At 37.6% G+C, this 16731-nt stretch overlaps 1 protein-coding gene across 1 annotated transcript; it reads right to left on the bottom strand.

The window, feature by feature from the left end:
• Positions 1-5387: 5387 nt before the first annotated feature.
• On the bottom strand, positions 5388-5968 carry LOC125102653 (transcription factor BTF3-like). Its single transcript, XM_047734031.1, has one exon. It carries the CDS (start codon positions 5951-5953, stop codon positions 5600-5602), a length of 354 nt encoding a protein of 117 aa, XP_047589987.1. The 5' UTR covers positions 5954-5968; the 3' UTR covers positions 5388-5599.
• Positions 5969-16731: the final 10763 nt, after the last annotated feature.

The following is a 16731-nucleotide window of genomic DNA, read 5'->3' as shown; positions in this document are numbered from 1 at the left end:
CTGGGAAGTTTTGCTTTCTTGAGATAGGTATCACGCCTTTATCACTGCCTTCTTCTTCCTGAAGATGATGTGGTATTTTGGAATCATAAACATGAATACTCCATGCTAAGAGTAGGAGGAGGAACCTGGATCTCTGATAACACTTTGACACCAGCCCTGATTTGTAAACCATTCAGATTTCTTGTTGCTTAGAAAATACACACACACACACACACACACACACACACACACACACACACAGTCAACCCTTGGAGTTGTTTTTCTGCTCTGTGAAGTCAAATGCAATTCTTTTCCTAGACACTTAGTCAATGCAAGTGAAATGTATGATTCCCCAGACTCTGCACACTCAGGCAATGCAAAGTAAAATTTAATTTTTGCTTAATCAATGAAATTGAGGTGGTAACTCTCTTTTCAAAATAAGCACATGAATTCCAAAGTGCAAGAGAAGTTAATTTTTCATATTCTCTGTTCCAATCTTCTGTAGTAGAATAGATAACATTTAGCTGACTATGAACACTTTTAAAATTTCAAATATATAATGTGTACAACATTTTAAAATTGAGGTTATATTTAATACTACACTAAGAAGCATTAAATCATGGGTCAATCAAGACTTGAAGTTCTGTGTGATTCTCTTAGAATATTTGATTAAAAATAGATGCAGGTATAATCAATAATGCATATGCATTCAATCAGGAATCTTGATATTTTTTGTTCAGTTATTTAATTGAAATCCCAGAAATTAACACACTTCTAAAATTCTGTTACACTAAGGAGCTGGTTATTCCTCCACAGAGACTTATTTTTAATGTCCCTGGCAATGTTCTTTTAAGAAGAAATGGGGAAAAGTTGATGCTTATGAGCTATCTCTCTGTGTGATAGCAATGGAATAATAGTAAAACTGAAAATTCTATTAGTTATGCTATTAGTCATGCTATTCAGGTGGCTAAAAAAATGTAAATAAAATGTTTTCCTATTTAAAAAGAGGAAAATCCTCAGGCTACAGAAAACTCAAGCATGTATAATGTTGGTAGAAATGGCTAATACTTTTTGGACCACCAAATACTTGATATTTACACATAATATTTATGTGCAAGTTGATGGCTGGAGGATACCAATTCTTTCTCATGTTAGGAGTGCAGTCTATTTGGAGGAACTATTTGTTTCACATTCTGTCCATGGAATTGCAAAGCCATCACAACCCTTGCTTGTTAGTCTGTGGCTTGTGTACATATTAAAATGGGATCACTTGGAGTTCTCCACTTGTTTTTAATTTTTCTTTAAAAATTTTTTTATTGTGTTATGTTAGTCACCATATAGTACATCATTAGTTTTTGATGTAGTGTTCCATGATTTAACGTTTGCATATAACACCCAGTGCTCCATGCAATCCTTAACCTCCTTAATACCCATCACCAGGCTCACCCATCTCCTCATGTCCCTCTTTTCTTAAGGTCTCCATTTGTTTTGGAGTGGGAGATGGACCATAAAGAGAATATACACTTGTTTTTTCTAACTAAAGCTCAAGAGAACCAGCTTCATATTCTTTCTGACATGAGGTTGTGATTGTAGTGATGATTGGAGTAAGATTCTAAGCCCCTAGGGATAGCCATCTTGAAAAAAATTACCACACAGGACAGCAGAGAAGAGAAGGAATAAAATCCCTTCCTTTTTCATCATTTCATTATGCTAGTCAATATTTCCCTATTTCATTCAATTAATTTGTTTTTCTGTCCTCATAACCAAAAATTGTCCCAACAGTGGAATAGTGTGGTTCATAATTCATTTAACAAGACATTTATTTAATATTTGTTACAGTGATAAAAGATGAAATATAGTGCTAGAATTTCTTATTTATCCAAGGAGATAAACATATTAAAGTAACACTAGTGCAAAATACGGTATCTTAAATGCTGTGAGATGCCAGAAGAAGGGGCAATTTTCAGCAAAGACTTAAGAGAAACTATGATATTGGTGCTCAATTCTAAAGAAGTTAGAAGATGGGAAGACTGTTGGCTGGTTGAGCTGGTAGAGTGTGCAACTCTTGGGGCCATGAGTTCAAACTCCACATTAGGTGTAGAGATTACTTCTAAAAAAGTTGTAAGGTGGGTAAAATAAGGTAGAAGAACATAATGAGTAAGTGAATGCAGACACATGGGCATGATGGTGTGAAAATACATTGTATATTTGGGAGAACAGTGAATAACATGACAAAGCTAGAGCAGGAAGTGTTAGAGTAGTAACTGAAGATGAGGATTTAAATACAAACAGGGATTGATTTCTGGGATGAAGTGCTCTATTTCATGGAAATGTAACCATTGAAGAGTTTATTTTTAACAATGAGAATACCATTCTGTATTTGCAGGAAATTCTGGGAATATGACAATTAGGAGAAAAGGGAAAAAGCAGGTTGGTTAATGGATTATAAAACAGAAAAGCTAGAGATACCTGCTAGAAACATCTTATAATAGTGCCTATTAAAGATAAAGGGAGTCTATAACAGATGGTGGTCATAAAATTGGGGAAGTTAGTCATTCAGAATATTCTAAGTGTGAAATTGACACTGGAATATTCACTTAATATCAAAGTTAGAAAGAGAGGAACTAAGAATTATTTTTATCTTCTAGTTTGGCCAAAAGCTAGAAAAACATTGTTCTGTTTTGATGAATTCTTATGGAATACAGAAAAAAGAGAACTATATGGGAAAGATCTTCAACATACTGAATTGCTGTGTTAATGGAATCTCCATGAGAAGAGGCCCAAAGGCAGTTGTAAATGTGTGACTGGAGCAAAATTAGAGATTGGAGCAAGATTAGAGCCAGAGAAATAGGTGGGGGATTCCTTAGACTATAGGTTGTTATGGAATGGTTGTCCAGAGATAATGTATAAGATGAGAAGACTGCAGACCTTAGAGAATATGAAATTTTATGGGGCTAGAAAAAAATCAGTGAACACAATTTAAAAAGAATGGGTGGCTTTTCAGGAAGGGTGATGACTTGAATTCACATTCCTGACTGTTGGGTCAGCAGCTCCGCTCCAGGAGTGCAGGAGGAACAATAGAAATGACCGCTGGGGCCGCCATCTTCCAGCCTCCTCCCCCACCCTTCCTTAACCTTTGACTCTCCCGCCAAAAGGATGTATGCCCAGGTCATGTCTCCATAGGTAACCGGATACGTATGCAGGGAACAGAAGTATCAGGACCCCCCACCCCATACCCTCTGATCACCAAATACCCTACCATATATGGATGTGAGCCCATGCCCTGCCTTGGCCCGATAAAAGACCCCTGCCGACTCCCTCCCACTGGGACTTCCCCCACTCCTCTTTCCGGAGTCCAGGAACCTCACCCAAGGGTACCTACCTCCTCCCAGTGCGACTTTCCTGGCTCCCCTTCTCCTGAGCCCCAAAACTTCACTGGAGAGTGCCTTTAATAAATCTTGCCTTGCACCCACTTCGCCTGGTGTTGTGTTTATCTCACCTATAAAACCTTACACTGACCACTTTTCTTTGCCAGCTCTTTGCTGGCCATCTCAACAAATAAAAGAGCCCTGTTAAATTAATCTGGCAGAAATCAATTTGCTACCAGGACTTGAGCTTCTCAGAGGTGAAAGAAAGGCTTTCAATATTTGTGGAAAGAACAGAGCCTGGAGAGAAGACCTCTCTGAAATTACAGCACCTCTCTGACATCAGTTGGGACAGGAGAAAAATGCAACTTCTCACCTTTCCTGTCAGGTCCTAAATAAGGCTGCACAACCCTCTTGGTGTCACTGGTTCAGGAAAGGGTCTCTTCTAGTGGGCTATACAACATTTCAAGTGCTGGGAAAAATATATACCTCCTCAAGAATATTTGAAGAAGGGGCACCTGGGTGGTTCAGCTCAGTGGTTAATCATATGCCTTTGGCTGAGGTCCTGGGATTGAGCCTCACATCAGGCTCCCTGCTCAATGGGAAGACTGCTTCTCCCTCTCCCACACCCCCCTGCTTGTATTCTCTCTCTTGCTGTCTCTCTCTCTCTCTCTCTCCCTCTCTGTCAAATAAATAAATAAAATCTAAAAAAAAATATATTTGAAGAAGCCTAAAACACTAAGCAGTCTTCATATGATTTAGGAATGCCAGCTGACTTTATATACTGCCTTTCAGGGAAAGGGCTGTGGTGTCTCCCAGGCTTTGTAGTTTTGCCAATTTGTAAGAGATCCCTCCATCCTGCCACATGAGGATGTGGAGATAACCTAAACTCATAAGAGGGCAATAAAGTCCATTTTTAAAAGACCCTATAAAAACAGAGAAAGAGGCTAAGTTGAATAATATGAACAAGTGGTTCCATTTGAAGCAAAATAAATGAAGAAGAAAAAAAAAACTTAAGTAAAAAAAAAGAAAGAAAGAAAAAAGAAAAAAAAAATCACCCTCAAGAGGTTAGTTAGAACATAGGAAGGGTTTTCTAGGCCACATAAACATGTACTAAATTATAAAATTTAGTACAGGAAAAAAGAAAGAATGGTTGCTTTAGTGATTAGAAAGAAAGATTAAAGAACTATATAACAAGACAACAAAGATGCAAAGAAAAAAAAGTGGAAATCACAAGAGAAAAGATAAAGAGGAGGGAAGAAGACTCAAATGCCTATGGGATCTTGGCATATAATATAACCATGTAAATTAGGCTGATAATAAGACAAAAGAGAGTCATAAACACTGTGGTTGAAATGGAGAGTCCACATCCTGCTTTGGAGATATTCAAAAGAAAATTTTAGACACTCAATAGGACAAAACATTCAACAGGAATATGTAGGGTATATCGCACCTCCTTTAAAAATAATATTTTATTCATTTATTTGTCAGAGAGAGAGAGAGAGAGAGAGCACAAGCAGGGTAATCAGCAGGCAGAGGGAGAAGGAGGCTTCCTGCTGAGCAAGGAGCCAGATGCAGGACTCCATCCTGTACCCTGGAATCATGACCTGAGCAGAAGGAAGATGTTTAACAGACTGAGTCACTAAGGCATCCCAGTATATCACTCTTTTAAGAAACCGAAAAAAGGATTTGAATAACTATATTTCACATACATGCACACACACAAGGTACTTTTTCCCCCCAAAGAATATACATTTGTTTATCATTCATAAAAAAGTTTTTATATACTTGCGCATGATTTTTAAAGCCTTAGTTATATCTAAAATCATATCTTTTGTCAGTCATATTTTCTTTTTTTTTTTTTTCCTAGGCAAAGAACTTTATTAATCTTGTTTCAAACTTTATTCCCAGGCTTCTTCAGCTTAATTAGCTGCAAAGAATGAATTGTGTATAAGCAAAAACTGAAAAGAGCTGCATTGTCCAAGGGGCTTGGCCTTAAAAATATTAGAGATCTAGATTTTATCAGATGCATGAACAAAATTTTAAAAAGCAGTCATAATATAAAATAGCAGCTCCCAGTAACTTCTTCAAGTTTTATCTTCTCCAGAAGTTGACTCAATTCAGTTTGCTTCATTCTTGGAAGCTTCATCAAAATTCTCCACAAGATCTGGAACTTCATCATCATCATCCTCTCCAGTAGCAAGTGGTGCTTTTCCATCCACAGATTGTTTGGGCAGAGCTTCAGCCAGTCTTCTTCAACTAGTCAGACTCTCTGCACCAAGTTGGTTTAAGATACTGGGTAGCATTTCTGTCAGCTGCTTTGTCTCAGCATGGCCTGTAATGGTGAAAGTGTTCGCTGCCAGCGATGCCTGAAGTTTGGGGTTGTTAAAGTGGATCACTGTTCCTTGGTTTGTGAAAATATTCACTTCTTCAATACCAGAGATATTGTTTACCCCTAACTTCTTTAAGGAGAACTGAAGTTTTTTATCATCTGCTGTAGCTGTTCTATGAACCACCTTCTTCTTTCGGCGAGCTGTTCCTTTCCCACCAATGTGCACTTGTGCTTGCAGTTTGGCGAGCTTCTCCTGGTTCATGATAGTTTCTTTCATCTTGTTGGAGTGGAAATGGGACCGCGCGGGGGACTAGTGTTGGCGCTCAGGGGGTCTCGGGCAGACCAGCTGAGATTAGGTGCACACACGTGGGGATGCAAGATGGCAGCTTGTCAGTCATATTTTCTAACCAAATCCAATAAACTGGAAATTAGCAAACAAAATATTTTTAAAAATAGGACAGCCTGGAAACATCCCACCTAAGTTGAATTTTATTAAATTCAATTTTAATCCATGTGAGTCAACATAACAAATTCTTCCCTAAAAAAGACAATGAATGGGCACCTGGGTGGCTCAATGGGGTAAGCCTCTGCCTTCAGCTCAGGTCATGATCTCAGGGTCCTGGAATTGAGCCCCACATCAGGAATCTCTGCTCAGTGGAGAGCCTGCTTCCTCTTTCTCTCTGCCTGCCTCTCTGCCTGCTTGTGATCTCTCTCTCTCTGTCAAATAAATACATAAAATCTTTTATTTAAAAAAAGGACAATGAAAACAGAAATTGTAAATCCTGTAGGAATTATAAAAATGGAAGCATTTCACATGAAAACTAATACTCCAATGAGAATAAAATGTTATATTTTATGAAAAGAAGAAAATAAGTTAAGTGTGCATTTAAGAGACCAAGAAAAAAAAAAAACGAAAAAAAAAAGTCACAGGGCTTTTTGCCTAATGTCTTATTAAATAGTTGTATTAAAATCATTGACCTCTTAGTCTCCCAGGAAGATATTAACATTTAGAAAGTAAACTAATAGGTTATAAAACCCACAAAAAGATAGTAGGATGGGAAACTAGCAGTAAGCAGTAAGTAAGAATTTTCAAAACTGTCCTTGGAGAAAGAAAGTAGGTGGAAGAATAGTGTCAGAGGGGGAAGACCAGAGGGGTCCTCAGTCTGAAATGTGAGTATAGGAGTCTACCTAGCCTAGTGGACCAAGCAGAGACCCCAGAATCTGAGACTACTGGCACTATGGAGACAGGATGAGAAATAAGGCTGAAGGGTTATTTAAAGATGACACATACCGATTGGCTTATAGTAAGGCACTTTCCCCTTTTTAATAGTTGGGAGTTTCCAAATCAAAGGAAATCAAGCCAGGGAGAAACAGGGAAGCCAAGCATGCCAGTAAGACTTTTAATCTCATTTTAAAACATAAACAACTGAAGATCAACATATAAGTTAGTGAAAGTCTACAACATTAATCAGAAATGTCTACTCAATATTCAGAAAAAAAAAATAATGAAAATAAACCTGATAGCACAATAGACAGGTAACTCACAGAAAATAATTTCAGAATTATTACATCATATACGAAAGTGCCCAGCCACACAAGTAATCAGAGAAATTAAAATTATAACAATGAGATGCCATTTTTTATCCATCATATTAGAAAATGTTTTAAAAGATTCTTAAGTCCGGGCACCTGGGTGGCTCAGTGGTTTAAGCCACTGCCTTCGGCTCAGGTCATGATCTCAGGGTCCTGGGATCAAGTCCCGCATCGGGCTCTCTGCTCAGCGGGGAGCCTGCTTTCTCTCTCTCTCTCTGCCTGCTTCTCTGCCTACTTGTGATCTCTGTCTGTCAAATAAATAAATAAAATCTTTAAAAAAAAAAAAAAGATTCTTAAGTCCTTGGGACACCTGGGTGGCTCAGTAAGTTAAGCATCTGCCTTTGGCTCAGGTCGTGATCCTGAGACTCTGGGGTTCTGTGATGGGCCCCATGTTAGCTCCCTGATGAGTGGGGAGTCTGCTCCTCCCTCCACCCCTCCCCCTGTTCAGGCACTTTCACTTACTCTCTCTCAAATAAATAAATAAAATCATAAAAAAATTTCATAGGTCCTGGAGGAGGTGTGAGGAATGGGAGGAACTCACATATAACTGGTAGAGGAGAGAATTGCTACATCTCTTTGCTAAACTACCTGACAAGATCTAGTATAATTTCGATATTACAAATACTTATCCCAACAATCCCACTTTGGGAATGAATTATCCACATGAATATACATATATATATACATACATATGTATATATATATATATATATATATATATATATATATGAATATTTTTACAGCAATGTTTGTTGGGCGCAGGAGGGATTATCAACATACTCATCAAAATCTGTATGTATTGATCAGAGGGAAGCTTGAGACAAGTCATGTAATGATCCTGATATTAGAAGGCAAAAGAGGAACATGTGTCCGTCTCTATGCTTTTTTTTTCTTTTTTCCCCCCTTTTTAAAGGTTTTATTTGTTTATTTGAGAGAGAGAGTGTGTGTGCATGCATGAGCAGGGGAAGGGCAGAGGGAGAGGAAAAAACAGGTTCCCCACTGAGTGGGGAGCCTGACATTGGGCTGGATCCCCGGATCATGGGATCATGACCTGAGCTGAAGGCAGTGGCTTAACCAACTGAGCCACCCAGGTGCACCTGCTTTTTTTTTCTTTTTATCTTTGCATGGAGAATGATGTCAAAGCCTGCATACCACATGACTAATAGTGAGTATTTTGAGAAATGGTAGGATTTTAGAGGAAGGAGAGAGAGACTTTTGGGATTCTGTGGTTACACCTCTCAGTTGCCTATTGGTTGCTGTAAGAATATTTGCTTTAGTAATTTGAATACAAAATACAATATAATATTAAAAAAAAGAAAAGGAAAAGGAAGAGGAAGAGACCAAGGAATAAAAAAAAAAAATGCTAGTGCTATCAAGCAATCAGTGGGCAAGAGTGGTGAATGGAAGCACAAATCAGACTTCAGGGTATTTGGAAGTCAGTGGAAGAGTGGGCATTGGAAATGATCTAAGAATGGATGTGTATGAGAGAGAAAGGCATGCAGAACACAAGACAAGACCATGGACGTCAGAATTGACCAGATTTTGTTGCAGTTAGGGATCATACTGCCAACTTACTTGCATCTGGCATTTTACTTATTCCCAAGCCTCATTTTTTTGTTTTATTGAATTTTTACTTCTCAAATACTGAAAATTGTACAAATTATTTGTGTTTACAGGTTGAACATAACCATATAAACATCACCCAGTACCCTTAAACTTACTCAGCGTTATATCTCAATTATATCTCAATAACAAATACTGTGCATCACTCAGACCAAGAGATCGGTCATCACCTACAGTTCCAAATCCTCCTGGAGGTGGTCTCTTCCTGGTCATTGCCTTCCTCCTGTCTTTCACCAGTAAATCTTAGGTTTACCTTGGTTTGAAGTTTATATAAACTCAATCATACTTTATGTATTATTTTGTTTCTAAGGTTTTTCTTGTTTAACATCCAGTTTATAAGATTCATAAGTGTTTTTTGTATACAGCAGCAATGGGATTATTCTCAGTGTTGGCGATATGCTACTGGATAATTATACCACAGTTTACTCATCCATTTCACTTTGATGGACATTTAAGTATTCACAGTTTGGAGCTATTATGAGTATTGCTGATAGGAACATTCTTTACATACTTTTCGTATGGATGGTTATGAATTCTGTTTGATATATACCCAAGTAGAATTACTGTGTTAGAGACAAGGCCTATATTCAGTGTTATGTGATACTGTCAGTTTTTCCAAATGGTTATACTAATTTACACCCTGCAGTAAATAAGAGTTTCAAGTTGCCCCACATCCTTAGCAACACTTGCCATTTATCAGTGTTTTTATTAGCCTTCCTTTTGGGTGTATAGTGTTAACTTATTATGGATTATGATTTGCATTTCCCTGATTAATTATTTTAAACCCCTTTTGATATTATTATTAGATATTTAAATGTCTTTTTTTGAAGTACCTCTTTGAGCCAGGCTATTGTCCATTTTTTCCATTGTTTTATATTACCTTTTCGTATTAATTTTGAATTCTCAATAAGAGTCCTTTGTCAAATATATACATTGCAAATATCTTTTCCCACTCTGTTGATTGCCTTTTTACTCTCTTACTAATCTCTTTCCATGAGTTGAAGATCTTAATTTTATTTTAATCAATAAATCTGTGAGCATAAAAATTCATGAGCACATTAGAGGAGTGACATCAACAAGATGGGGGAGTAGGAGTTTTCTACCATCTTCCTTGCAAAGAACATGGATTTTGACAATCAACCACAAAGGACAGTATATTTGTAGAAGTATGGGAGTCCACGAGAGAAGTTTAAGCACATTGTTGGAAAAACAACAAAAAATCTGACATTTGATGCATTGACAAAGTTAAGAGGAACAGTTCTGTTTCACCCACATCCACCCTTCCCCCAAAGCAGCACAATTCAGTACCAAGAGAGACCATCTTGGCCCACAATTTCTCCCACTGGGGAAAATGAGAACATGTGATTTACTACTCGGCTTCTCCAGCTGTGTGGAACTTTGCCAAAGAGGCCTACATCTTTCTTGCACCATTGAGAATATGGAGATGTGCTACATGACTGGGATGTAGGAGAGGTGGGAGGAAGTGGTTGGGAACATGGCAGTAGAATTCCTGGGGGGCATCAGAAGGAAGAAGGTCCTACTGTTGTGGGATCACTGACTGTGACAGTCAAGAAAGAGTTCTTGAGACATTTTACAGTGCTACAGTGCAACTTAGTAAATTTATTTAAGTAGCATGGGGACAGGACCCATGGGCGGAAAGAACTACATTTTTGCTGTATGAAGCTAGTGGTTATATGCTTAGTGCAAAAGGAGGATAGGATTATGCAGGTAGTCTTAGATCATAAATATTTTCTTTGAATTTCTACTCATAAAACTACTTTTATAAGGTTTCTCTGGTGCTTATCATTCAGCTCAATATTAACTATCCCTGAGATGCACAGGCAGTCATGAGACACTTTAAGAATGTAGCAATCAGCACATATTCAGTCCTTATCAAAACTATGCAGGCTATAAGTCAGCCTTCTGGGCTAAAACTGAACATTTTTCTGCTTCTATTCCTCATGCTTTCTATACTCTATGAGTAAACCTGCCCATAAGCTGCTGGGGATGTCTTGCCTATGAATCCCCCCAACTGACTCTTAGGTATCCTCAACATTCTGTGTAACACACACACACACACACACACACACACACACACACACACACACACACACTTTCACCATATGACTGGCTCTCTGTGCATACTTCTGAGGGTGGTGACTGTGAAGCTACTAAGAGCACAGAGAAAGCTACCCTGACTCTGGGATTCGGAGAAAGCACATAATTTGAGCATTTAGCAAACAGGAGACTGATATTGTTTAGCCAGTCTTTGCAGGATTGAAGGAAAGTACAGCAGCTAAAGAATTCCCTCACAAGAGAAAACAAATGTGGAGCAGGAGTATCCAGAGAAAAGACCTGAGAAAACCTTAGAATTGTTAGCAGGGTTGACAGATGGCATTTCTTTCCTAAAACCAGCCAGTAAAGACTAGAGAAGGTGACTGGCTCTTCATATGAGAAAACAGCAATACAAGACCTCAAGGAACATGAAAAATCAAGGAACCGTGACACCACCAATGGAACACAATTGTTTTCTAGTAATTGACCCCAAAGAAATGGAGACCTGCAATTGGCCTAAAAAGCACTTCAAAATAGTTGTTTTTAAGTAAACCCAGTGAACCACAAGAAAGCATAGAAAGACAATTAAATGAAATCAAGAAAACTAGGCATGAACAAAACGAGCTTACCAGAGAGGTAGAAATTATAATAAAAGAAATAACAGAAATTCTGCAGCTGAGGAATAATGTAAATGAAATTAAAAATAAGGTATTTTAAACAGTAGACTTGAAAAAGAAGAAGAAAGAATCTGTGAACCTGAAGATAGTTCATTTGAAATTATCCCATAAGAGGAAAACAGAGCAAAAAATGAAAATGTGAAGAAAGATTATGTGAACTGTGGGATATTATTAAGAGGAACAGTTTGTGCAGTAATGGAGTTCCAGAAGAAGAGAGGAAGAAAGGATCAGAAAGAGTCCTTTGACTCTGCTCTTAACACATATACAGAATACAGTAATCTCTCCCCATTTCCACCACTATTTTCCCATTTTTTTTCTAGATTTGAAGACTGTAAAATCTTCCTAAATAAACTTTTTTTTTCCTACTCATGCATCCCCCAACATTTATAGCTTATTTTCTGCATTGTAGCCACAGTAACCCTTTTACAATGTAAATCAGATCAATTCAGTTACCCAGTTCAAAACTTTCCAACAGTTTCCCATACTTAAAATAAAATGCAAACTCATTGTTGAGGAAGAGTTGTTGGGGAAGAAGGAAACTGAAAATATAGCCCTTGATTTGTAACAATCAACCAATTCTCTTCTATGCAATAAACAAGAAACAAACAAACAAAAAACATAATCTAGCTCCTCTCTACCTTACACTTCTCCTATTGCTTACTCAGCTTTAAGTATATTGGCTTCCTTGTCTTCTGGTAACACACCATGGGACATCTATCATCTACACACTTTTCATCTATATCTTCATGTGGTGTGTTCCTTCTATTCTCTGGTCAAATGACTCTTCCTTAGGCATGTCTTTCCATACCAAAGTATTTGAAGTAGGACCCCTTCCTCCATTTCTTTTCTACTTCTTTTATTTTGTTTTGTTCATTTGAACTATTATCTTAAGCTTTATTACCATTTTTTTTTAATTTTACTTTCTTATTGTCTATATATGCCTGAGCAGCATGGGGGTTTTATCAAAGCAGAAACATTTTCTACCTTCTTCTTAACTGTATATTGAAGTGCCCAGAATGGTGCCTAGTCCAATGTAAGTGCCCAATATACATTGGTTCAATAAATGAATGGGTAAGAATGAATATTGTTAATTTTATTTTATGTTCTCTCCTTTGATATGTTAGGGAAGAGGCTTTTATCTAATAGAGCAATAGAGTATTATATATGATTGAAATTTTATGCTCTGGAGCCCAACTGCCCAAACTAAAATCCAATCTCCTACAAATGTGATCTTATGTAATCTTGAATAATTACTTGTTTTTGCCTTAGTTTTCTTCCATTGTAAAAAAAAAAAAAAAAAAAAAGCTTAATAGTGGTACCCATATACAGAGTTGTAAGAATTAAATGGGGGAATAATCCATAGCACATAGACACTTAAAGAAGTGTCTGGTACTTAGTAAGCATTAGATAGATATTAGTTACCATTTCCTCTTCATTTGTATTATTCTAATTCTCCTATCTCATACTAATGGTTATAGACGTGCAATATTAAATCCCTAGTTGAAAGAGAGAAGACAAAGTTTTTTGTTTTGTTTTGTTTTGTTTTCCTCTCTTGCTCTTTCTTTCTCTCTTTTTCCTAGGCTTTCTCTCTGGCTGGGCTACTGGGCATTTATAATTGAAGTTATAATAACTCCTACTCTTCTTATCAAGAGTTTCAGCAGATCCTTATGTTCAACACTGTCCCTTTTACTTACTTGATTATGATATAGGTACTTTAGAAGAGTCTGGTTTCCTCTTTGCTAAACCCAATTCTTCAGTTCGTCTTATTGTTTGGCCTTCATGAAAGCAGTTTAATTTGTTAAACAGTTGACAGGGTCAATACTCATTCTTTTATCACATCTAACAGATTCAGATAATTGAATTCATTAAATCAGGCTTTATCCTTAGAGGCAACATTAATCCAATCCCCATACTAGAAACTTTGTGATAGCAAAAAGTTGCAAGTTAGGTTAATAATTAATAAGGTTTCTAGAAACATGATACTTTTTTAGCATGTCAGTCTACTCAAATTTAAAAATTACTAGTTATCATAGAAGGACAATGTGAATAATTCATTAAGTGCAGTGAAGAACACAAAGATAAAGAAGGCATACAGAATCTTTCCTCAAAAACCATAAGCCCTGGAAGGAAAAATATATAACCACATTTAAAGTGTAGGAGAAATAGGTACCTAAAGGGAAGTTTCTACAAAGTACTATGTGAGATTCACTGAAGCAACAAATATTTCTGAAGAGTTGCACTGTGGAAAGAAGCGTTGAAGTGTGGTGTGTGTGAGGCGGAAATCATAAGGAAATAAGGACCTATAATAAGCATATTTTAATGTAAATAATAAACATAATAATGGAAACTAATTTTGAACATGATAACATGAACTGGGAAGAAGAAGAGCATTCTAGTACAGAAGAGCATCATAAGTAAAGCTATCAAAGCTAAAAACTGGAATATATATATATATATATATATATATATATATATATATATATATTTTGGAACAGCAAGAAGTAATTTGGATTTTAGCCTTTAAGTAGAAGTATCCCTAAATTATTTGGAGAAGTATGTTGGTATATAGTATATCATAGTAGGAGCAAGTTTGACTTCATAGTCAAAGGAGAAATACTGCAGTTGAAGAAAATTTGTCTATAGTGGTATGTAAGTTGCCTTGTGTGAGGGAAAGACTGATGGCAGGGTGGCCAAATAGCAGAGTGTCCTAATCTGAGAGACAAAAGAGTCTGGACTACAGTTTTAGGAGCAACAAAGATGAAAGATAGAGAAAATAGAGGTAATATCAATGAGTCTTAGAAACTGATGTCACATAGAGGATGAACCAAAGGGGAGGGTTCAAAGGTACCTGAGAGTTCAAGACTTGGAAATAGGGTGTTAGCAAGAATACTCAAGGAGAGGCCACTTGGAGATGAGGGTAATGAGTTGTTTTTTTGTCATGCTGGGTTTTTGGGGCATCAGACATCCATCTAGAGATAGTGGGTAAGTTTTCAAGTGCTGGAACATAAAGCAAATAAATTAAATTAAATTAAATTAAATTAAAATTTGGGGCGCCTGGGTGGCTCAGTAGGTTAAGCCTCTGCCTTCCGCTCAGGTCATGATCTCAGGGTCCTGGGATCGAGCCCCACATTGGGCTCTCTGCTTGGCAGTGAGCCTGCTTCCCCCTCTCTCTGCCTGCCTCTCTGCCTACTGTGATTTCTCTCTGTCAAATAAATAAATAAAATCTTTAAAAATAAGTACGTTAATTAACTAATTAAAATTGAAGGTACGAGTCTTAAGTCTTCTGTAGACAGTGAGAGCCTTCTGTAGGCACTGAATCATTAAGGATGAAAGTAATTTCCAAGGAAGAATTGTGACCAAAGGAGCCTACAGGCAATCTATGAAAAGCAAAAGCTAAAGTAGGTCAAGTAAAGCAGAAGAAGACAAGGACAGACTTGTACTTGTCTTCAAGTACACTTGTCACTATTACCAGGCAGGATTTCAGGACTAAGTAGCTGATCAATGTAATGTAAAGTTCTCAATGTAAAGTTCTCAAAAGAGTTGTTGAGGAAGAGGGAAACTAAGATTATAACCATTAATTTGTACATATTGATCACCTGATTTTCTTCTATGGGATAGCAAGAAGCCTGGACCACTGGGAAGTACGTGGAGCCAGAATAAGCAATTCAAAAACAATTTCTTGGCAGTCCGATCTATCGAGTTTTCCCTCCAATCTGATGACGTGATGGGAGAATTCAGATAGCAGGCAGAAGTGACACAGTGACGCCAGATGAATATGAGAGGGCTCAAACAGAGCCAAAAGAGCAACCTGAAAGCAGAGATCAGTTTTAAAGGGAGTTGGTTCTCATGAGCTTGTACAAGGAGAGAGTCCTAAAGGACATATTTCTGATCTGGGTGGAGGTGTATAATTCTGTTGTGGATAAGAAATACCACCAATTTTACCACATTTTTGGTTTGTCATCTCAGCATCAGCCTAAGATTCCTCCACGGCTAAATACATTGCCAGGGAATTAGGAGAAGTGACAAATTGATCCAACAGAAGGCTATTTGAATGAAAGTTTTAAATAGTTCTGGAAAACATTAAAACTGTGTCAGCTGCAGGAGTTTAGGTATAATCAAGTGTGCTTGTAGGACTACTGGGCTGACAGAAAATTCTGTGTGAGATGGCGGAGCCTTCTAGAAGAGAATACATCCCAAGTGGAGAAGCTATTATCATGAATAGACACTATAAAATGTTAGTGGTTAAGGGAAGTCGTGATTCAGGGCATTAAATTATAAGCCACATCACTAAAACCACTTAAAATGTTTAAGCTCAATAAGTACTTTAAGAGAGTGTTTCCAAAGTGAAGGAAGGCCTTTCCTTTCACCTGCTAGATATATAATGTGGGCAGTGGTCACTCTGATACTTCATACTTGGTCCTGTGGAGGTGTTACCAGGCAGTAGCATGGACTGTGGATCCTCATGGAGCAGTAGCAGTAACCACAGATCCTCTATAGATAGCAGCAGGGGCTTAGTGGAAGTGAGCTTATTTGTAAATGCATATGAAATAACTATTAAAAGCTGCCTTTCTTCTCCCCCAAAATCTAATGCGTGTGTGTACACATGCACACACACGCATACACACACACACACATACTCACATGTGTTTATGTGAATGTCCCACAAATAGGTCCTGCTTTATGTAGTACAATGGGTACATCAGTAAAATTTCAGTTATTTTTATTAATGTAGTCCTGGTTTGCCACAGGCTAGTAAAGCCCAAAGAAATTTGGGTTTTATGTATAATTAAATAAATGTTCCCAGATTTCCCAGCAATTAATGCTACAGGGTAGAACTAGGTTATTCATGATGGTAGCTGCTTTTTCAAATCAATGGGCTGTAGCTCCAGCTGTTGTAAGGATTCATTGGAAGCCCTTGTGTCAACATTAATTGGGTATTCCTAAAAATGAATTTAATAGTCAAATATGTTTGAGAAATTCTGGATTAAAAAAGGAAACCATGGGGCGCCTGGGTGGCTCAGTGGGTTAGGGCCTCTGCCTTCAGCTCAGGTTGTGATCCCAGGGTCCTGGGATCGAGCCCGGCATCGGGCTCTCTGCTCATCGGGAA

This window comes from Lutra lutra, chromosome 6 (assembly GCF_902655055.1).
Source record: "Lutra lutra chromosome 6, mLutLut1.2, whole genome shotgun sequence".
In the NCBI taxonomy this organism is placed as follows: domain Eukaryota; kingdom Metazoa; phylum Chordata; class Mammalia; order Carnivora; family Mustelidae; genus Lutra; species Lutra lutra.
This window is presented reverse-complemented; position numbering and strand designations above follow the sequence as displayed.